Here is a 23989-nt window from a genome sequence, read left to right on the forward strand (position 1 = left end):
TGGGAAAAATTGACAAAAGTTGGCCCCCTGGGAAAATAAGGGACCCAGCAGGAAAATGCCCTTGTCGGGGCACAAGAAGACGAATACGTTCCTCTTTAAAAGATTTGGGCAGAAATGTGATGAACCAGCTGCCACAATCCTCGTGCCTCAACAACAGTTTTGGCGTGTGGACATATTCATGCTTTTTTGTCCTGAGATAGAGTAGTGGAGAGACAGTGATGGTGGAAGAGAGATGAGACTGTGTGTGTGTGTGTGTGTGTGTGAGAGAGAGAGAGAGAGAGAGAGAGAGAGAGAGAGAGCTGATGAATATTTCATAACAAACTATGATTCTCTGTCTCTAGTAGTTTTTGACTTATGAATTTTTGAAATGATAGCAGGACTTTATGTACACCCTGTTTATTGACATTAAACATGTAACAATGACACATTTTAACTTGGCTCCTATGTGAAGGGTGCTGTGAATGGCTCGTGATTGGTTCGTGGTGAATTGTCTGCTGGGACAAGTCCCCCCCTCTTCCTCCAAGTGCAGTCAGGTCATAAAAGAAGGAAACATGTAGTGAGTTAATGCATCACTGGAAGAACAAGGTACAATCTTTGTCCACTTTTGTAACAAATATTAACAATTGCTACAATGTTAACAATCACTGGACACAACATTGTCCATGGATTTTCCCTGTATTCACAATTGACTACTTAATGCTACAGTGCATAATACTGCAACATAACTATAGGTTGGGAAGAGTGTAAACATAGGAAAGTGGCTCAAAATCAGCTGACTTTCACCAATCAGAGGGGTGCCAATGTAAAGTGTGCGATTAACGGATCATCGAACTGATCGCATAGTTAGCTTCTGTCAGTGGTAACATCCTGACGCGGCTTCTCAAAATAGAATGAATATTAAAAAAGGAACATTCCCTTTGTCTTCCTACACCATGTAATAACTTTTGTGAAAATTATGTATATATCATCTGTGACTTCTGCACCTCTTCAGAGAAGGTTGGTGAACCTCTTCAGAGAAGGTTGGTGATCTCAGGAAGATATATATTTATGTCACAGCAAGTATTTTCTCTTGCGAAGATTGTGCGATTGCCATCATGTCCCGAAGATGTGGGATGTCACTCGGCATGACATGACACGTGCAAATAAAATTACTATCCCGTGCATTATCTGTGCTTTTACCTGCAATACCTTATTTTATAGTTTTCATTTATGAATATTGTTCACTGCTAAGAAGACATAGGAATATGCGTCACTACTCTGGATTAGTAAGTTCCGGCTAGAAGTGGGATGCTTAAAGCTAATATGCTAATATAAGCTCCATATTTACATTTGTAGGTGAAAATGTCAGATATAATCTAGACTCCTGTTTCTAATTGTTTTATTTACTGTTACTGCAAAACCAAATACAATAAAAGTCTAGATCAGGTGAGTGGCATACTCACATGTTTTGTTCAGCAATGATGTTAGTGCTCACTGTGAAGTATGTGGGAAGGGGAGGGGAGATGATGTCTTTTGAGGTACGAAGTAAAGGAGTATTGTCACTGTCTCATGTTAGTATACCACAACCTCCGAAACTGTAACACATTTGGAAGAAATTGGAAAATATTTTGACAACCGAGATTGTATATTTAGTGTACGCTTTGCCGTTAGGTCTCAACATAAGCACAAAATTTGTGACATATTTTGAAAAAACCAGTCAAATATGTATGACAACAGACATTAATTTAGTTTTTGTGAGTGAAACTTAGCTCGTGGCCTAACCTAGGCCGCGAGCTAAGCTTAGTAATATGCCAGTATGTCACTGACTTTTTAGTGGTCACATTACAACCTAGCCACAACCTCATAATTTGTGATGTACTAGGGAAAAAGTCAAACATTTGTCATAACCAAGATTTAAATGTGATTGCTGCTCATTTCACTTTTATCAGTTTAAACTGTGCTGTTAGCTTTCAACGAAACCACCACCACATAATTTTTTATGTATTCAGAAAAAAGCCATTTATTTGTGAAAATAGTGAGAATTGTCTCTTTTGTCACCTCTCGTTGGTTCTGTCAGTGTCATTACTTTAGCTACACGAAACAGAGACACTGCCAACCTAAGAACAGTAGAGGTACACTGCGACGGCTGCTGCTCACCGTAATCTACAACTTTCCTGCATGACATTGTATTTTAGAAGTGCACTTAGTCCACTGTGTAGGCAGCTTCTTGACCCTGTTGTGTAATTTGACACTTGGACTCAGAGTTTTCTGCGGCTGCGTAGTCTCGGAAGAGCAAGCCTGCTACTGCTCCTCACATGGTCCAAACAGATGACAATCACTGGGCGATAAACCTGTGCTGTAAGGAGACCGGATGAGTGGTACTCGTGTTATTTCTTCTAATTTATAGCTGCAGTAAGGGGTTGTGAATTGTTGTGAAGAAAATTGACTTGTCGTATTAGTTTGTCATGTCCTTTCCTGCAATAAGCAAATCTAACCCCATACAAAAGGTGGCAGTAATATCATTTGTTCATCACTATGCAGTATGCCATAAAGTGTTTTGTCTCTTACTGTGATGGCCTCTGTGGTGTTACCGCCAGACACTGCACTTGCTAGGTGGTAGCCTTTAAATCGGCCGCGGTCCGTTAGTATACGTCGGACCCGCGTGTCACCACTATCAGTGATTGCAGACCGAGCGCCGCCACACGGCAGGTCTAGAGAGACTCCCTAGGACTCGCCCCAGTTGTACAGTCGACTTTGCTAGCGATGGTTCACTGACAAAATACGCTCTCATTTGCCGAGACGATGGTTTGCATAGCCTTCAGCTACGTCATTTGCTACGACCTAGCAAGGCGCCATTACCAGTTACTATTGATATTGTGAATCGTGTACTGTCAAGAGCAACATTCATCATTAATGGATTAAAGTTAAGTATTCCACCAGCTACGTCCGTTTTTCTAAATTCTAATTTCCTTGTCCTGTTCCAGACCTCACGCCAGCCTGCGTGAGCTAAAACGCGAGCCTTTCGGCCTCCTCTAGTAACACGGTGTTGGCTCTCCTGCCAACCGCAACAGCCTCAACTTTGCTGCTGTTCACTGGCTAGTTTTGACTTGTTTGTGGTGCCCTGTAGGTCTTGTGTGACTCAGAACGTGCTCTTTCTAACTGCAGATTTTACTGGGATCCTTTCACTAACCAGCAGATGTTCAACTTCAGTCCTTCAGTCAAAACCACAAGGGACCCACTGGGAGGGCCCTCCACGGCAGTGGCTCGAGAGCTGACCTCGGAGTGATTTCGGACACTGTCAAACGTCAGTCCCATTCCTGGAGATTGCAAATGGCATTAAATTTCTCATTACCGTATTTACTCGAATTGAAGCCACACTTTTTTTCCGGTTTTTGTAATCCCAAAAAACCGCCTGCGGTGTACAATCGAGTGCAAAGTAAGCGGAAGTTCTGAAAAATGTTGGTAGGTGCCACCACAACTAACTTCTGCCATCTAAAATATGTAGCGCTACACAGGTGTGCTTAGCAGGCATGAAGATAAATACTGGCGCCAAAACCTCTGCATCAGTAAAAAAATTAAAAAAAAAAAAGGTGGAAGACGAGCTTTTTTCTCCGCCCCGAGTTTCGACCACTGCATTTTCATACATTATCCAACAAAGTAAATACGAATTCCGTATTGTTCATTTTCGAATGTAGCAGCATTTCGGTGTATGACGAAAATCTGACTGGCAAGACTGTTCGGGATGTTTGTCAATATGGCCAACTCTACGTTCTGAATTTTTTCCTCCTTGTGAGAAGAGATGGTTGCTAATAGGAACTTTTATGAATTGTGAATCATATGCAGTATTCTCTTCACCATAAGAATAATACGAATATAAACATTTTGCCATGTATTCTTTTGTGTTTGCTGCTATCTCATTTAAATCCTGTCTGTCTAATAAACTACGAAACAAGTGTGAGACAACAGCAAACGCGGAAGAATATACGTATCATGTCATGTTTATATTCGTATTATTCTTATGCCTAATAGTGATACAGTCAGAAATGAAGCACGGCAATTGACTAGATTTTTAAATCTAAGATGACTAATTTCTTTGCAAAATGTAATGTACAAAAGAGGCGTCAGCAAAGATTTTTAAACACTAGAAAAATTTTAGCTAAACTCTCGTTCAGAACATCTTCTATCATACGCAGTCTATTATATGGTTCATGTTATCATTATCAAAAAAGCAGCAGTGTAAGTAATAACAAATAGCAGTCTCTTGCCATTGTTTTGCTAATGAGACAATTCCTCTCTTTTTTTAATGTAAGCGGCGGTAGCGTGCACAAAAGCAAGCCATGCCGCAAGCGGCGACAGGTCGTAAACACACCTCATCTGAATGCGACAAACAATGCAGAACATCGTACAATAATGCATTTTAAGCTTAGTGACATAAACACCTATAACAAAGATAACGGCACTTATCAGATCAAAGCAAAATAAGCAATCGATTCAAACCAGACGAAACACGTGAAAAAGGAAGGGTACCCGTATAAATATGGATGGAGCGCCAAATACGGATGGAGCGCCTGACGCATAGCAATGGCTACCTGGTAAAGCTTAACTGCTAAGCTTAAGACTCGAACCAAACTACTGTAGCTGTATCGTCATTCATTCGACCTAAATTGTGTCTCATATTACAATGAACCAGCTTTGTTTCGATTTGGAAGAGCGGCCTAAAACTTTTCTCTTCCCTTGAATTTCGAGTCTCAAATTTCAGTTGCAGCCTAGATTCGGGAATTTTTTTTTCCTCGATTTCGAGTCGCATTTTTCAGGTGCGGCTTAGATTTGAGTGCGGCTTAGATTCAAGTAAATACCATAGTTATACATATGCGAGGATGACAATTGTCCTCATTTGCTATTTGTTTTTGACCTTCCTCGAACTCTTTATTTCAACTAAGCACACGATGCTGTGAGTGTGTTTAATCATCAAATTGTGCTTGCTAAGCTCAGAAGACAAACATTAATCACTCATTAGTGTTGGTCAATTTTGGAGTGCCATAAGTGATGTTGCAGTCTTGTGACCTCCCCACTAATGACATGAGTCGTGGGAGTGAAGTGGTATGTGTCAGTGCATTCTATGGAATGCGCGTGGTGAGATGTGCCACTGTAGAGATGTGGCACAGTGGTATAAAGGACCTATCGGGTTTAAATTTGCCCATCACTGTGCCTGAATCAAGTTGCTTGACGTACCGATGCAGATCGTCCGGCGTGTCTACGAGGAATGGTGTGCCACTTGCAGCCACGTAATGCAGTATAAGAACTGTGATCAGAAAGAGGTTGTAACTTCAGGGCACCAGAAATGAGTTTCCTGCCTCGTCACTAACAGTTGGTTTGGAACCTAACAGGAATATCTGCTGTCAGTGATCTGTGAAGTAGTTTCCTGCCAAATTTTGCAAAGGGAACACCACACAGTGGAATTTTGAATGGAAATCTTGTTAAAGGCCATTGCTCTCAGCAGCACATAAAGCTGCACGCCTACAGTGGGCCAAACCACACAGAAAGTGGACAGAAGCTGACTGGAGGCATGTAATGTGGTTGCAGTTTTGCCTCTTTTCAGATGGTGCTAGGTGTCGAAGGCACTGACAGACAGCCCAGGGAGGCCTTTAATCTGCGTGTGTGAAGGGTACGTTGTAAAATTCGCGAATCGCTGTAGTATAGGATGTTAGCATGCTCTGTATAGCTTGAGTATGCCTTGACACTGTTTTAGGTTGCCATCTGTTTCCTCAAATGTCTCTTCTCGATGAGTTATTGTCTTGCTACTTCATTCTAGTGTTTCAGTTCCTGCATGACACCACCGTGCTTGAACTTCTAAAGCTTCTGGACTCGTCCTTTCTTGTAGGGAATGCTAAGTGAAAGATCGCAACTTCTGCTCTGCGCTACGAAATGACTGTAAATGAACTTGCATTACAACTCTCCTATATTTTAAAGTTCATCACTTCTTACTAACATTAAGTGCAGTAGCTCAAGTAGGCTGCATCAGTGAAGACATCAGTCGTTAAAACACTTGTGACTCGTGGGTTGTACGGACAGTCATTGGTAAACTAAAGGTAATTCATTTATCGTGATGACGATGTTGGTATTATCAGTAGGCTACATATTGTGGGCAGTCCGTGACACGTTCAACTGGAGGCATCACCGTGTAAACACGCAACCAGCCAGGGGATGCCTTGCAGTCATTACCATTGTACCTCGGCCATCGTGTAGCATCTGTTCCAAAATAAATCGGTACATACTGCCTCTAACTTGACCTTACACACTATTTCTACCCGTTTCCTCTATCACAATTATCTTTTGCAGGGATAATTGCTCAAAGTTGACCAGGATACTTGCTAAAACTTCCTGGCACACTGAAATGGTGTAGTTCAGGCTGGAGATGATTTTGTATTTTTTTGTACTGTGACTTGAGCCCAGTTATTCAGGCTTCCCTCTCCCTCTCTCTCTCTCTCTCTCTCTCTCTCTCTCTCTCTCTCTCTCTCTCTGTGTGTGTGTGTGTGTGTGTGTGTGTGTGTGTGTGTGTGTGTGTGTGTGTGTGTGTTAAAAAAGGAAGAAAAAAGTAGAATGTTTATGTATGCCTTCTCAGTGACCAAGTATTCCCACTTCTTCTGCGTCTTCATGATGAGTTTGGTATGTGCATTCCTGTATTCCAAGATGACAGACATCACAAAATTGCAGAACATTCGTAATTATGCGCCAGTGGTTTTTTGAGCAAAATGCAGTTGGCATCCCTGCTCGTGCTTGTGTTTAATGTATAACTGCCGGAAGTTTAATTGTTGTATGTCCGTTAGTTATTGTTCACTGCTGTACTGAGTGGAACATTGTGTCACACAGTTTACGAATTTCGAGTTTGCAAAGTTAGAGAAGCAACTCGTCTGCATTATATTCTGTGTGAAACTTGAGAAGAACTTTACGGAGAAACATAAGTTGAGAAAAACTTTACAGAGAAACGTCAAATGCTGCAAGAAGCCTACGGTGATGAGGGCTTAAGCTGCACTTGGTGTTACGGATGGTTCACACAGTTTAAAAATGACCGGACACAAGTTAAAGGTGACCTTCATTCAGGAAGCCTTTTGAAGTCTGCCGACAACACTCTTTTAAGGAACATTGACGAAATTGTGTGTGCGAATTGAAGACTGACTGTCCGAGAGATTGCAGAAGAATGTAACATTTCAGTTGGATTGTGTCACGAAATACTGACACAGCATCTTGGAACGCATTGTGTTGCCGTCAAGTTCATCCCACGGCTTGTGAGTGATGCGTGACTATTGCACAAAAAATGATACCTCTGTGCTGCTTCATCTTTTGTACTCTTCAGATCTGGCCCCTGCGGACTTTTTTTTTTAATTTCCAATATTGGAAACCCCATTGAAAGGACGAAGATTTGCAACAATAGATGAGATAAAAGAAAATTTGCAGATGCTGATCCAGTAAGATTGTACCAAGACAGCTTCTGGAAGTGGAAAAAGCATTGAAAGCAGTGTATCAGTTGTGAAGGATAGTATTTCGAAGGATACCGTGCACAGTAAGAAAAAGCTAAGAGTAGAAAAATTTTGTGGAGAAAGTTCCAGAATTTTTTTGAACGGACCTTATATGTTGATTTGACAAGCATTTGCACTCCTACTCACACTTCATCTGGTCCACTAACTCGTCCAGTCCTAATCGTGTAGAAAATGCTTGGGACTGTGAGGAACAGGAGACAGCAGGTAAAATGTAACAATAGACATACCTGCATTTTGGTAGCCCCCATCTCCACGTCATCTCCTTCTACCTCTCCCCCCCCCCCTCCCCCCTTTTTCTTCTCCCTTTTCTTGTATTTGCCATATTGTGAAGATATTTGTCGATGAACTCCACATTGATAGTCACCAAAAGCATTTTAACAAAGGGTGCAAGCCTATTAAAGAGGATGTTGAAGAATATTTTTTATTCTGTAGATAATAGGCATATTCCCCTACAGTTCGAGCACACCATAACATTGTCTTTCTCATGTATTGGGCATTTCATACATATTCAGAGATACTTTCTTTTAACCAAATCTTAATTACAAACAGTCATAGAGGGAGACGAAGAGATGAAAACACTAAGCAGATTCAGAAGGATGTAGGCTGCGTAGGTGCTGGCAGATGAAGAAGCTTGCACAGGGTAGAGTAGCATGGAGAGCTGCATCAAACCAGTCTCTGGACTGAAGACCACAACAACAACAACAATTACAAATTCCTTTCCTGTATTTGAATGAGTTATGACAGTGTTAGATCCATTCCTGGGGCCTTATTATTCTGCGTGTTCTTGAAGGCTGCTTCCACATCTTCAACAATTGGTACTACTTCCTCTGTTTTCGAGTGCCTTCTATTTACAGAGGGTAAGATTCCTTGCTGCTCAGCCGATTCCTAATATAACAGTTTGTCAAAGTGGTGAGCCTATCTTTTACATATTGCATCACTGCTCAAAATTGAGCTATATGTATTTCTACATAAATTTATCTCATTCTTGTCTTTTAAGTGTTCTGTTTGAAGAATCTGACAATGTCAGACACAAACAATGTAAAAGATTGAAACTTCCTGGCAGATTAAAACTGTGTGCCCGACCGAGACTCGAACTCGGGACCTTTGCCTTTCGCGGGCAAGTGCTCTACCATCTGAGCTACCGAAGCACGACTCACGCCCGGTACTCACAGCTTTATTTCTGCCAGTACCTCGTCTCCTACCTTCCAAACTTTACAGAAGCTCTCCTGCGAACCTTGCAGAACTAGCGCACACTCCGCTGCAGAGTGAAAATCTCATTCTGGAAACATCCCCCAGGCTGTGGCTAAGCCATGTCTCCGCAATATCCTTTCTTTCAGGAGTGCTAGTTCTGCAAGGTTTGCAGGAGAGCTTCTGTAAAGTTCGGAAGGTAGGAGATGAGATACTGGCAGAAGTAAAGCTGTGAGTACCGGGCGTGAGTCGTGCTTCGGTAGCTCAGATGGTAGAGCACTTGCCCGCGAAAGGCAAAGGTCCCGAGTTCGAGTCTCGGTCGGGCACACAGTTTTAATCTGCCAGGAAGTTTCATATCAGCGCACACTCCGCTGCAGAGTGAAAATCTCATTCTGGAATGTAAAAGATTCTTTAAAAAAAAATTATTAATAAAATCAAGAAACACCGTTCGTCTTCTTAAATGAATAATAGCTGTAGTTTAGAAACGAACAAGGTGATTGCACAAAATGAAAAATGAGAGGTCTCACTGAGACTGTCTTTTAAAGCAATGTTGGACTAAACGTTCAGCTCTGCCATCAGTGCACGGAGTTAAATTTCCACAAAAGGTTTAATTCTTGTGTCAAAAAATGGAGTTCAAGTTCCCTTAGAACAGTCTACAGTCAATGTACCACAAAAAAAATTGAAGCAAGTTTTACGACATCCACTAATGTGAAGACAGATCTGTCAGTGGTGTCACAGCGACCCGAGGTGCTGTCCGTAGGAGGAGCAGCAGCAGAGACGGTGGTGTCGGCGTGGGCCGGATGTCCGACTTGTGGCTCGGAGTCAACTGCTGCAGAGGGCCGTGCACTGGTCTAAGTACTGTTCAGCGGCAGGATATCGTGGGATCTATTTTCTGTCACGTGTGTTGTGGAAGTGAGTAGCAACACGCGACCTCTGGCGACGCTGCTAGGGCTGCCTAGTGCGAAGTCTACTTTTTGGTGAAAGTAGTTGCCCGGCAAGCCAGCAATTTCCCAATGTCGAGACGGTTGACGTGTTGTCATTCTCGCAGGCGTAATGTCGTAACGTACCACGTTTTCTTTAATTTCTTTTCTTTTGTGCTCTCTCTTTGTCTTTTTTTACAGCTTCTTTTCTTCTCTTCTTGCTAGTCTAATCTCTTACAGATCTTCGGGTATGATCTACCTTTTGCATTCTATTTAGGCTTCATTTTTAATTGTCGTAATTGTCGTTACTCCTCTGTAGAATATGGTAACCTGAAATATTACACAATCCTCCAGGGTGGGGTTTGAATTGTTGCTTCCCAGCATTCATAAAACACAGATACATACTATAGATGACCGTAAAATGCTTTTGGTAATCCTAAAGGATGTCATCATCAATGAGTTTCTTCAGGTGCGTGTAAGATACCCGAAGAAACTTCTGGACACTCTTCTTCACTGAGTTGAGGCCATTATCAGGGCTACAGGCAGGGTGCTGCGGGATTGCTAACGTTTCTCTTGGAATTGACTAATTTTATGTAAAATTTTTGCTGCTTGGCAGAAGAATAACCGAAGCCGACGTAAACTCTTCACGACTGAACTGGCATTTGGACTCGGAAGAGGCAACGTGGAAGAAAGAGCCAAAAATATCAACAGTCTTCATAAAGATGTACAAGATGCACTGAAAGCTTGTGATATTGCAATTCCTACAGCAGTGATCCAGACCCAGTGTTCCAAGTTACCGACGCCTCGACGATGTCAAGATTGTGAGAGAAACGAAGATCAGAAAACAAGATTCTGTTGTGTAATGTGCAAGAAACTTGTTTGTAATATACACAGAGAAGAAACTGTTACTGTGAAGTGCGTGCAGTGCAAAAATGTACGTGACTGAAAAGTTGAAAAAAGTCTTGTGTTATTTTACTGCAGTTACTGTTGAGGTACATAGATAATTAATTTTCTGTTTGTTGAGTACTGAATTTAGTGAAAGACATAAATTTTTTTTTGTACTTTGTGTCTGTGATCTGATGAAATACTTCTAATAACCTGAAAAGCTGTTTTTCAATACTAAATAAACCCATTCAATGGAAATAACGAAATCTGAGAACAAATATTACAATAAAACACAAAACTCTTTTGGGGTAGTCCAAATACCCCGCTTGGTAATGGGAGGGTTAAATAGCTTTCTTTGATTTAGTTCACAAAATTCAACACCGTCTAAACTTCTCGTACTAATCCAGGCCATAGAAGTATGGTCTTTTCTGGAAGTACTTCTGACCAAAAAGCTATTCTGTAAGCTAGAGTTGGAGGTTTTTGTTAATCTTGCTTTTTGAGTTCATGTAGTGATATTTCCGTAGAAGCTTTCATCACATAACACATTTTTTAATTTCTAACCAAGAAGTCAAATGCCAATTTTTGTAGACTTAACTTTCAAGATGTTTTAATATAATGAAATATTTTTGTAAAACTTTTTGCCCCCTATTTCACTCTTTTAGGGATTGAATATACCACTGAAATGTATTTTTTTAAATTTCTAATCAAGAAGTCACATACCAATTTCTGTAGATGTAGTTCAAAACTGTATTAGTAGTTGTTTAATAACGATTTATTTTTAAAAAACCTTTCACTCATTATTTCAACCTCTTAGGGGTGAATTTCCAAAAACGCTGAAACACACATTTTTTGTCTCTGACCAGGAAACAAAATACCAGTTTTTGTAATTACAGTTTCAATATTGTCTTAATAGTGACATAAAAAAAGACTTTTGTCCCCTTTTTTGCCCTCTTAAGGATGGAATTTTGAAAACCCCAACATAAACAATGTTTACAGTGTGAGCTCAACACCCTTTTCAAACTTCTGTCCTTAGTGTTGGGACTGGGCGGTGAGTCAGTGAACCAGTTAGGGTGTTTCTTGTTGTGCATAGAGAGAACTCATTAGATGCAATTACTTTCTGTCCTGCTTGTTGTTGCTCATTTTTTCGACATTTATAAGTGTGTCACAAACACCTTTTGCTTTGTGCAATGGACAAAAAAATCACAGCATCCTCTACATTGCTGATTGACGTGTTTGTTTACGTCAGAAAATTGTGAACCTGTAAGTTAAGTGTAACTTACATATAGACATAATTTTGTGATATAAACAAACATTTTAGTTGGCAACACGGTACGTGCTGTGCTATATTTCTTAAAGTAATATAATCCACAGACAAAGAGCTCAATATTCAGTAAAATGAATAAATTTTCAGAAATTTGATGAAAAATGTTAAGCAATTCTGCTGGGCACCAATTTTTCAGATATTGTCAAAAATGGTAAAGTGTCAGTCTGTGAATGCAACCTGCCTGCAATGCTCGCTTGACGTCGCTGCCCCTACTGTGCAGAAGTCGGCACCAGCTCTTCAGCTGTACACGCTCCTAACAAGCAGTCGCCTTCATCTTTGATCCACTCTCGTAGACTTAATGCTTTACTGATTATCAAAGGGGATGGGGCGGAAATGTCTCTCACATTCCTTGTCCCTGTGGGAACTGGGAACCAAATATAACGGTGGAATGCACACATCCCACCGGCCACGGAAGTTTCTCACCTACAGTCTGTACAGAGCATCTTGTACCGTGACGTGTTGCAGACGTACGAGAAGTGGAGAGACTCCATCCCGGACATGGGCTGGCTAAATGACATGTTCCCTGACACGGACCAGTGGAACAGCTTCCGCTCGTCACTGTCGGAGGTGAAGGACAGCATTCGCGACAGTATAGACCTCGGTAAGTGTATGCTGGCAGCAGGTGGTGGTAAGTGCGACACGGTCGAACGTGACAGAGTTAGAATTAATCCACACAATTGCAAATGTGCATAGTCAGATTTCTGTGGGTGCGGGATGTGCCCCGTATCGATTGGTGAGCAGTAATGGACACGTAAAGGCAGCTCCGGCACTTGGATAGTGCACCAAAAATGAGCATCCAGCTGTGGTAGACTTTCTGTGGCCACTTGGCGAAATGAGGCTGATTATTAGTCAGCAACCTCTGTGTGTGTGTGTGTGTGTGTGTGTGTGTGTGTGTGTGTGTGTGTGTTGAAACAACAAAAGTTTGGCTAAGTTCTGACTTCCTGTAGTAAGTGCGCACTGGTATCTAGCCTTACAACTGTGTTGTCACTGAAAGGAACATTATATGAAGCTTTCAGAGTGAGAAATCCCTCCTTTCTGTCTAAGAGTGAAACCGAATGGAGGGCAGTGTTTGATGATGGCTGAGTTACACACAGATCAGAATAATGCTGTGATTGACAGCAAGGACAGTTGTAACAAAAATAACCAACCAAAGACAAGTGAGCACATATTCTGTTCTGTTCAGTTGTGTCAAATCATCCTGTGGACATGTTTTGGTTCGTAACACCACTGTTGTGATTTAGATTGGTAGGGTGCTATGTTACTCAGTGCAGATATTCTTATTTTAAGAAGTGGTGTCAGAAGCCAGAAGTGGACGAGTGGAAATAAATTGAGTGTAAAACCCTACAGCTGTTGTTGCTCCAGCTATATTGGTTGCATTAATAATGGCAACCTGAGTTCACTCCCTTCCGTGCACAACTGCCAGTCACTTTGTTGTTCTGATGTAATTATAGTCGGATACATTTCTACAAATAGAGGAAACTGTGTGATGCGGATCGTATGTTGGCAATTGTGCATCTCGTGATGATTTTGGCCAAACATTGAAACAGATGCAGTACCTAGCAATTGTTGGCAGCTGTCATAAGTGATGTGTGTCGCAAATTTTGCGTGTAGTTTACAAGTAACATTAACATTTAACCAAATACTAGAAGTGTTGAGTAATTGGCAGGGACATTAAAAAGAGTGAAAACTTCACTAGCATTAATTTTTAATTCTTTTTCGTGTGCCAGTCGACAACTGAATGATGCTACGATTCGGGGAGCCGCTACCTTTACACTTAAATTATTTACATTATGCCAGAACCTCCTGTAACACATTTCACATAAATATTCATTTTGTCTTTGTAATTGACTGTTTAGTTTCACTCAAGAGTAGTAGTTGTAAGAAGAAACATCTTCAATCTTGATATGTGAAATACTTTCACAGTCGTGTTTTTCACTGATTTCAGAGCCAAAGTTAGTTTAACTTCAAGGAGTGCAGAGCATTCTTCTTTTTAGTATTGTTACATCTATTATTATTTCTTTCAGTCTCGAATGGAATAGTTGATGACAAATTTGGGCATTAAGTACATACTCTGTTTGTGTAGATTAAAACATTTTTGTCGCCTTTGTACGTTCAGTTAAGAAAACAAGTGTTTGTTTATTTCATCATTGATTTGTGTAGAATGATGTCAGTGTAAGGCCACTATGTAGTGTTTCTTGATGCATTCAGTATAACAAGCAATAACATCGGTATATTACTGACATAGAAGACTGCTTAAGATGACAGAGACAGTCAGAAGTAGTCGCCCTAACTAGTTTTTTCTTCCAAATAATCATATGTTTGTGTGGCAATGTGGTAATGTGGAATTTGTGCCATTACCCTTTGTCACGAAAATATCAGTGTTTTTCCTTGTTGTGTAGCATCCGTGTGTTAAATCCAATAAATTGTCCCTAGCGGCGTACAGCTGTGCTATAAACTTTTCTCACACCAGACCCTTTTCGGAGCGAGTTTAATTTTCAACACAGTCAAATGGTCAGAAAGAAATGGAAATATGTTACTGGAAACTGTTTATGCGAGTAAAAATGAACACTCACCTATTGTCTTCTGTTCTACAGCAGTATTTCTTATAAATTAAGAATATGGTTAAAAACGAATCATTAGGAACAGCTGTTTTAAACCCTAGTATTTTCTTAATTTTTCAGAAAATTTGTAGACTGAAAGATAATTTATGTTTTACATCATCTTAATATTTCTAATTAGAATCAATTGAGATTTTCGGAATGTATTTTCAGTCTACAACTGAGTGTGCACTGATTTGAAATTTTGTGCCAGATGAAAACTGCACTGGACCACAACTCGAACCAGGGGCCTCTGCCTTTCTCGGGCAAGTGATCTACCGACTGAGGTGTCAGAGTACGACTTACGAACCCTACCCTCACAGCTTTATTTCTGCCAACACCTCATCTCCTTCATACCAAATTTCTCAGTTCTCCTGCATAACTTGTGTGACTAGCACTTCTGGAAGTACAGCTGTGAGGGTGAGGATGGCTCGTGAGTCGTGCTCAGTTGGCTGAGTTAGTAGAGCACTTGTATGTGAAACGCAAATGCCCGTTGGTCCAGCACACAGTTCTAATCTATTCAGAGCTTTACACTGTAAGATGATTATTGAAGCAGCTACTTTCTGTATATACAAAAACAACAAAATAATTAGTTACAATGGAGTTGTGGCATTTGGATGTGCTTTCCAGTGTGAGACTTAAAGGCATATATTTGCAAGATGTTTCAAATGTAATATAGCCTCTCCTTTTATTTTATCTTTTTAAGTATTTTGGCATTGGTGTCATTACTTGTACCCGTGCAATTTTTTTTTTTTCCAAATAATGCTGTCCTGAAAGGCTGCATTTTCCATTTGTGCTTTAAAAATGTTCTATTTCTTATTGTGTCAAAGCCGACTACCACATTTTTGATATCCCCTCCTATTTCTTTCAGCACTGTTATTTTGGATCTGTAATAGCTTAGTAAGTTAAAAGATTTGTTTTGTTATTCTGTCACTATTTATTCCTGCATAGAATTCTATTTTTCATTTTCTCATTACAACTTTGTGACTTTCAGATACAGTTCTGTATTAGATTTTAATGTGTATTCTGATTAACTGCTGCTCCCTTTAGGTCGTAGTATTTTTCCTTGGATTCTTCTTTCAATTTTCCTAATTTTTCGAGATATCTGTTAGTGTTCAGTTTAAGAGTTTTCGCTGCGTAGAACATTTCCTGCGTGACCACTGTTTCATAGTGTTTCAGATATTATGATTTCATTTGTCACAGAGAGAACTACATGATGGCTTCATACTGAAATTAGCTGGTAGTGCACAAGTGTATGGTAAAATAAACAATAATTTCAGGAATTTTAAATAAAAGCAAGAGTGGCAAAACAGTTTTAACCTACAAAGTGTTAAATGCAACAGTGGACAGGTGCACAAGAATATTAATAGGTATCTTCCAAACTGCACGAAAAGTTTTTTTAAAGACGTACATGTGTAAAATGCACTAAGATTTATGATTATTTTGTGGAAAGTATACTTATTGTCAACAGAGGAGTTGCCACAAAGTATTACCTTTTATAACACTGAGGAACATGGTCAGTTCCTGGTTTAGATGCTTGCAAAATTGGTGGTTATTCTCAGAACAAAAGCAGCCTAAAAGGCCTCCTCTTGTCATTTTGCCTGTTTGACAGACTACTTTAATCAGTGATGTATTTTTTTACAGTATGAAACTGACTGAGCTGCATTTCTCAAACGAAGTTATGTTGGATAATCAAAGTGTAACTGTTAATTGTATAAAAGATTTGCTTTGACATTTGACAACAAGTTTAGTGGCTTGTATTCTTGAAGTTTGATATTGTAGTCTGTGATGTCCTTGTTTTGAAAGTATTTGAGGCTGCACATAACGAGCGGTAGTTCGAGATAGTGCTTCAGAATGTAGTCAGTTGGTGAAAGCTTTTGTTGCTGTATTTATAATAAATCTTGTGCCACTGAAATTTCAGCATAGTAGCAGTAAATTGTTGAGTTGTAGAAAGTAGTGAAGAGTGTGATAATACTGCACTTCGTGGGGACGTGTCTTTCTGTTTAATTTGCTGTTCATGTGGTTATCAGTCTTTCTTCATTGCATTACATTTTCTCTGTCCATCAGAAATGCATATTTGTACCAGTAGCTCGCTACTCCTCTACAATCTGCCAGCACGGCGCAGTGCGGAGCACGCTAGCTTGCAAGACGGAGAGGTGAGCCAGATCTGGATCGAATCTTTGCAGCAGACTGAAGGCTTTGGGCTGTTACACCATCCAGCACTAGTTTAGCACTCGGATAGTTTTCCGTGCACGTCCAGGCAAATACAGGACTGGTCCCCAAATTCTCCTCAGAGAATAGGATACACGAACAGTTAAAATATAATGACACACAATACAAATATATATTATTGACAGGCAGATGAGGCCATGATTGCCATTCTTTTGGTTACTTTTGATAATTTTGTTGTCAGGAAGGGCCCCCAGCCACAAAATTGTGTGTGTGTGTGTGTGTGTGTGTGTGTGTGTGTGTGTGTGTGTGTGTGTGTGTGTGTGTGTGTGTCTCTATGACTACCCTCTGCCTCCCACTCATGGTTTTGGTGATAGATTGCCCTTGGTCTCATGCTGTTATAAGGGAGTTGGGTTGCAGTATGTGGCAGTGGGTTAGTGTGTCGAGTGAAAATCTGTGAAATATGGAGCAATAAGTACTCTTGGGAAAGACTATATACTCTGTGACTTACAAACTTTACCATGTGTGTGAAATTGTATTTATTGATATGAATATAATAGAGGGAAACATTCCACGTGGGAAAAATATATCTAAAAACAAATATGATGTGACTTACCAAACGAAAGCGCTAGCAGGTTGATAGACACACAAACAAACACACAAAATTCAAGCTTTCGCAACCAACGGTTGCTTCATCAGGAAAGAGGGAAGGAGAGGGAAAGACGAAAGGATGTGGGTTAATGGAGAGGGTAAGGAGTCACTCCAATCCCGGGAGCGGAAAGACTTACCTTAGGGGGAAAAAAGGACAGGAATACACTCGCGCGCGCGCACACACACATATCCATCCGCACATACACGGACACAAGCAGACATTTGTAAAGGCAAAGAGTTTGGGCAGAGATGTCAGTCGAGGTGGAAGTACAGAGGCAAATCCCGGGGTTGGAATGACTCCTTACCCTCTCCCTTAAAACCCACATCCTTTCGTCTTTCCCTCTCCTTCCCTCTTTCCTGATGAAGCAACCGTTGGTTGCAAAAGCTTGAATTTTCTGTGTTTGTTTGTGTGTCTATCAACCTGCCAGCGCTTTCGTTTGGTAAGTCACATCATCTTTGTTTTTAGATAAAATGTGTTTATTGTTTCATTCCTCTGACATGATACGATACTTGTGTAGTTTTGTCAGTTAGACTTTAATAATACATGAAATATCCAGTAGATAAGTTTTTAATCTCTCAGGGCGTTTTCGTCAATCACACTTTGCCAACAATCAACAGATACATAAAGAAAGTAATCCAGAGGGACTAAACATTAAAAATACTCATAACTAACAAATGAATAATCAAATGGTACACTATAGTGTTTTCACATAAACATTTTGCTTATTCTTAGTGAGTATAATCCTTTTCATAATTTAGCATATTTTTATCAATAACTTCATTTATTCTTCTTTTGCATTATTATTCGTGAGTATAGTCACCCACCACATTATGGATGAAACATGTTGAGAACTGTATCACCAGACCTGGATTGTGAACGAATCAATAAAAGAATCTGCACATATATGGCGAAGTTCGTAAATCGTATGTCATTTAACTTTACCCAAGAGTATTTATTGCTATATATTTCACAGATTTTTGCCCACCACACTCACCCAATGCCACACACCAAGACCATAATAAAATAAAATTTGCCAAATTTTGAAATCTGGACACCATACTACAGGTGATAAGTGCTAGTAGGTGATAAATGCTAGTGTAAAAAAAAGAAAGATCTCTCTACTCCACTCGTAGCTGCCTCTGCGAAGTCAGAGAGAGATGACAGAAGCAGGTAGATGGACACTGTTGTCTCTGCTGTTGAAGAGCTCAGTTGTGGGTGTCAGTTTCTTTGGCCGATACACGTATGCTGCCATTTTGTGATTGGAGTGATAAATGACAGTCAAATCCAAATGTCGAAGGATGTAAGTTAATGCGGATATAGTGTCCTGTGTGACACATTTAAGTCATTTAAAGATCTGGGCATTATGTTGCGAAGCAGTATGAAATGGAACGCACATGTGAGGATTGCGGTAGGGACGTCGAGTGGTCGACTTCAGTTTATTTGTAGAATTTTGAGGAAGTGTGGTTCATCTGTAAACTAGACTGCATATAGGATACTAGTGCAACCTGTTCTCGAGTACTACTAGAGTATTTGGGATCTGTATCAGGTCAGATTAAAGGAAGATATCGAAGCAGTTCAGAGGTGGGCTGTTAGATTTGTTACCGGTAGGTTAGAACAATGTGCAAGTCTTACGGAGATGCTTCGGGAACTTAAATGGGAATCGCTGGAGGCAAGGGAACATTATTTTTGAGAAACACTATTGGGAAAATTTAGAGGACCAGCATTGAAGGTGACTGCAGAGTGATTCTACTGCTGCCAAGCATAAGGACCACAAATATTCGATACGAGAAATTAGGTTTCATAGGAGGCACGTAGACGGTCATTTTTGCCTCACTGTATTTGCAAGTGGAGCAGGAAGGGTAATGACTAGTAGTGGTACAGGGTACCCTCCACCGTGCACTGTACGGTGGCTGGCAGAATATGTATGTAGGTGTAGAGTTGAAGAAGTGGGCTGGGTGGGGGAATAGAGAAGAGTAAAAGAGTAGTGGTTGCATTGGCGGAATGAAGGCACGGAAAGAGCAGTATTGGGAGTAGGAAAGTGATGGTCGACACCAGGGGGATTGCGGAAACAGAGGATATGTTGTCGGCACAGCTCCCACCTGTGAAATTCAGAAAATCTGGTCTTGGTAGACAGGATCCAGATGACACAGGCTGCGAAGCAGTAATTGAAGTGAACAACATTGTGTCGGGCAGCACATTCTGTGGTCCTGCTGTCTAAAAAGCTAAGCTGCAACCATTGTACTGCTTTCTGGGTATCACAGGAGCCTTCAATACTGTTCTGTGTGTGACGTCTGCTAATAAGCGAAAGATTGGCGACTGTGAACGCTGGGTCACCTCATTCTCTTTTCTCGATCAGAACGTGACTTGATTTTGTATCTTCTTCACTTACGTATGAGGTCTGTTCAAAAAAATCCAGAACATTGCCAATTTAGTGTCAATGGTGTGTTGGAGAGGAATGCTGTTGACATCCGTGCAAACGCCTGTTGTTTAATGTGTAACTTCTGGGAAGTCCCATTGTTGTATGTCTGTTAGTTATTGTTAGTTATTGTTTGGTGTTGTATTGAGTAGAATGTTGTTGCTCAGTTTGCGAATTTTGAGATGGCAGAGTTAGAGGAGCAACGCGTCTGCATTAAATGTTGTGTGAAACTCGAGAAAACCTTTACAGGCACACTTCAAATATTGCAGGAAGCCTATGGTGATGAGTGCTTAAGCCACACTTGGTGTTACATATGTTTCACACAGTTTAAAAATGGACAGGTGCAAGTTAAAATTGATTCCGATTCAGAATGCCCCTCAGTGTCTATCGACGACACTCGTGTTAGGAGCATCAATGAAACTGTGCGTGCCATTCTGATACTGACTGTCCGAGAGATTGCAGAAGAATGTAACTTTTCAGTTGGATCGTCTCACGAAATCTTGAAACAGTAACTTGGAATGCATCTTAATGCATCATGTTGCTGCCAGGTTCATCTCTTGGCTCATGAGTCAAGACCAGAAAGACCGTCCCCTCACAATCTGTGAAGAGTTTGTGGATCATTTTAATGATTGTGTGTTGAGACCACGGTTCAATCTTCACAGGGATTGGAAAAGATTTTCCGAGGCACAAAAAAGCTCATCAGGTCACTTAAAATGTCAAAGCCGTGCTGATAGTTTTCCTTGATTTTGAAGGATTACTTCATCAAAAATTCGTGCCACAGAGTCAAACTGCTAATTGATTGTACTGTCGGGATGTGTCGCGATGCCTGTGAGAAAATGTTAGAAGGAAATGACCTGAAATGTGCTGGACAATTTGTGGCATCTTGCATCACGATGATGCATCTCGACATTCATCTGTCGGTGCATTACTATTGCACAAAAAACGGAATCACTGTGTGGCCTTTCCTCTGTACTCTACAGATCTGTCTGCTGCGAACTTTTTTTTTTATTTCCAAAGTTGAAAACCCTGTTGAAAGGGTGACGGTTTGTCAAGGATAGGCAAGATAAAAGAAAATTCGCAGATGGCGCTTTGTGCGATCCGGCAAGAGGTCTACAGAGACTGCTTCCGGAAGTGGATACGGAATTGGGAGTGGAGTATCAATTGTGGAGTAGTATTTCAAAGGAAATTGTGCACAAGAAGTAAAAGGTAAGAGAAAAAAAAAATTGTGAACGAAGTTCTGTAATTTTTTGAACAGAGTCTTTGTCTATCAGTTCATACAGATTTCACCTGATGATGCAGCTAAAATTCTGTGAAAACAGTCATGTGTATAAATAAAGGACTTACAGGTAAAGCAGTCCTACCTTTTCAAAATTTCAGAAAACTCCAAACCTAGACAAATCTAATACAGTGGAGAATTTTTCGAGAGTGGAGTCGTGTTAAAATGAGAAAACACGATAACAGAATGAGGCCGAGTGCACTCCAATCCGGGATTATATTGGATAGACGGCTCGTCAGTCTCACGAGGGGCGCCGATGTGCTGCCTCCAGTGTGCGGTCGTGCTGCCGCCCGATAGCCGGACCTGCAGTGGCAGGTGCTGGCACGGGCGAGTTCTGTCGTGACGGTTTGTGCCAGTGCCTCGCGTCCTATTACGGTAGCTGCTGCCAGGGTGCTGGTGTGATAGGATTCGTAACCACATATCCTAACTTGATACGGTAATTGTTCTCTTTACCTCTTTTTATTCCCGGCTCAGTGCGCTACTGGAGTGTGGGCTGGCGATTCGAGGAGCGTACGCGTCACGTGTGCACGAGTACTCCCTCTCATAAAATTGTCGCCTTTGCCATCCCCTCTTAGTGATACGCATTGTCTCTCGGGTCGGTTCTCCACGTGAAAATAAATAATAAATTTCGACATTAGCTTTACTCTCTTTTACGACAGTCTTTTTGTTTGGGAGTATCATTTACCGATAAGGCGTATGTAGGGATCCGTAAGGCTCTTCTAAAGTGATATGTAAGACCACTGGCCTACAGGGGTACTGGTACAAAAATGTTTCTCCGACGGATAGCAAAAATATAATGTAGTAAATAAAAGAATGGTAACTGCTTAAAAGATGAAACTAAATGGGAAGACTCACGTCTCTGCCAGTGGCGACGGTGTCAAGACAGGGGTGAGTACGACGTGTAGCTCGGCGACACTAGTCTCGGAGGCAGCTTTTGTGTAAACTTTCAGACCCTAGGATCTACAAGCTAGGAGAGGCGAAGATGCGGGGCTTCCGGGAGTGGTTCAACAGCCGACTGCAGGACGCGATCGATGCGGCGGAGCGGGAGGAGGGGCTGCGGCCGCTCCCACCCGGGGAGTCCGACGACAGCTTCTCGGCCAACCTCGCCTCCAGTGAGTATTCGCAGCCGACTCTGTCTCGCTTCTCGCTCACGTGTGAGAGCTGCAAGAAGTGTTGAACCTAATGGTACCACCTGTCGGCTTTGACGCGTGACCTCATCAAAATTGCAGACAGACCTATAGTGTTGTGTGTATGTATGCGGGGGGGATTACAGATTGGTCTGTTGCTATAACTTGCGTTACAAAAAATAATGTAGAAGCAAAATAAATAATGTCTGTTTGCACTTGTGATGTCACACACTCCAACATCATTACTTTACAAGTCAAAGCTGACATTGGGTATCAGAAGGTTCTAGCCTCTTGTGCCTTTTTTATTTACAAATTTTTGTTGTCCATCAAACTCTTGTTGAGATGTTGAGCAAAGTCCACGTGGTTATTGAATGATCCACTCAGAGCTAAAAGAAAATTTAAGAGCAAAAAGAAAATTGAATAATAAAAAAAACTCAGATTCGTGATAGTATATGCACAAATGATAAGTTGTAGTGTGAGTTCTTAAATTAATGTGAGAAATTTGTGTACAGAATCAAAGGAGTGTACCACAAGAAAATCTTTCAACTGTAAATGTGAATGTTTATTACTCAGTGTTTCAGTTCTGCTGGAAAACTGTTTAAAATGTGAAATCTAGTTCATTTCCATTCAATGACTAAAAATGTGTTGCCTGAGTGTAAATAGCTTCCTTGTCTACTGTTTGATGAAGGGACTATATGTCACGCGATGAAAGAGTTAGAATTCTGAGGTGCTTAAGAAGACCACCACTGATCCCTCTTCCTTATCCTTGTCCTGGTCTCCCAGCTCTAGTGATGTCAGTGTGAACACCATATTGAATTCTTATCTTTCGTGTCCCGCTGTACGGTGTTGTAAACCTGTCGGAAACCCTTTCACGAGCAGTCGTCTCTAAGAATGTTTCGTGTGGTTCTGGAATAATTCGACTTGTTCAGTTGTGTGTGGACAGACAAAAGAAATTTACTTTGGTTGTGGGCACTACATAACATAGGAAATTTTATAAATGCTGCTTGCATTTCTCTTATCAAATAAGCTGTGTCAGGTGTTTCCATCATGTTACAATACAGAATTTTCCGAGAAGTCTACATGTCTCACTCAGTCAGCTGTATTCTGTTTCTGTGGCTAAAAATAGTGTTAAATGCCAAAATAATTGGTACTGGACCTTTGGCAAGACCCTGAATGTGGTGTGTGGACAGTGTTATGAAAGACCTACAATAAGTAAAACTGCTGGGAGGATTGCAGGAAAGAGCAATGGTAAAGTATAGTTAAGGTGACATCTCAGCGGAGTGGGTGATCCTCTCCACCTGACCGTGGCAACAAACTATTTAATTACAATGAAAAGTGACTACAAGAAAATTTTTGTTTGTGTTATTATAATAGTGTTTCCATTTACATGTGTCTTGCGATGCACATGAAAGAAATACCACAATGCCATTGTACTCTCGCTGTGTAGGCGTAGGTATAGTTTTCTGGTGGGAATTAAATGGTGAGAATTGTTGGAGAGGGAGGGGGGGGGGGGGTGGTAGTGCGGTAGAGTGAGAAAGTAACTCCAATAGGCACAGACTCCATAGACCCATCTCGGAGGAGGAGGAACAGAAAAGAGCTTAGTGTTGCAGCCATGGCTCTTAGAGCCCTTAGTCTCACAAATCAGGTGACACTGCAGCATGATTGGGTTACCAGATTGGCTTTGCTGATGACAGTTTATCCTACTCTGCCACGAACCAATCAGTTATTGTTATATCAGCAGAAAGGTGATGGATGAAAGAAGTGGTCTTTCTGTAAAATTTAAATGATAAAAACTACTCACATTAGGGCAGTTCTGAAGTAGTTTTGAACAGACTATACTGCATATTCAGAAATTATTCTGCCTAACAGGAGGAGACCTCAAGCAGATATGGTTTCAGCTTTTTTTTTAGGTTAATTT

General features: G+C 40.9%; 1 protein-coding gene across 3 annotated transcripts in view; it reads left to right on the forward strand.

The window, feature by feature from the left end:
• The window catches only part of LOC126108596 (dynamin-like 120 kDa protein, mitochondrial), a 203482-nt gene that overhangs the window by 32587 nt on the left and 146906 nt on the right, over positions 1-23989 (forward strand). For all 3 annotated transcript variants that reach the window (XM_049913895.1, XM_049913896.1, XM_049913897.1), the window contains exons 3-4: positions 12300-12435; positions 21895-22056. In XM_049913895.1, coding sequence (XP_049769852.1) covers positions 12300-12435; positions 21895-22056 — 298 coding nt within the window. The remainder of the gene's footprint in view (positions 1-12299; positions 12436-21894; positions 22057-23989) is intronic.

Source organism: Schistocerca cancellata, chromosome 11, assembly GCF_023864275.1.
Source record: "Schistocerca cancellata isolate TAMUIC-IGC-003103 chromosome 11, iqSchCanc2.1, whole genome shotgun sequence".
NCBI classification, from domain to species: domain Eukaryota; kingdom Metazoa; phylum Arthropoda; class Insecta; order Orthoptera; family Acrididae; genus Schistocerca; species Schistocerca cancellata.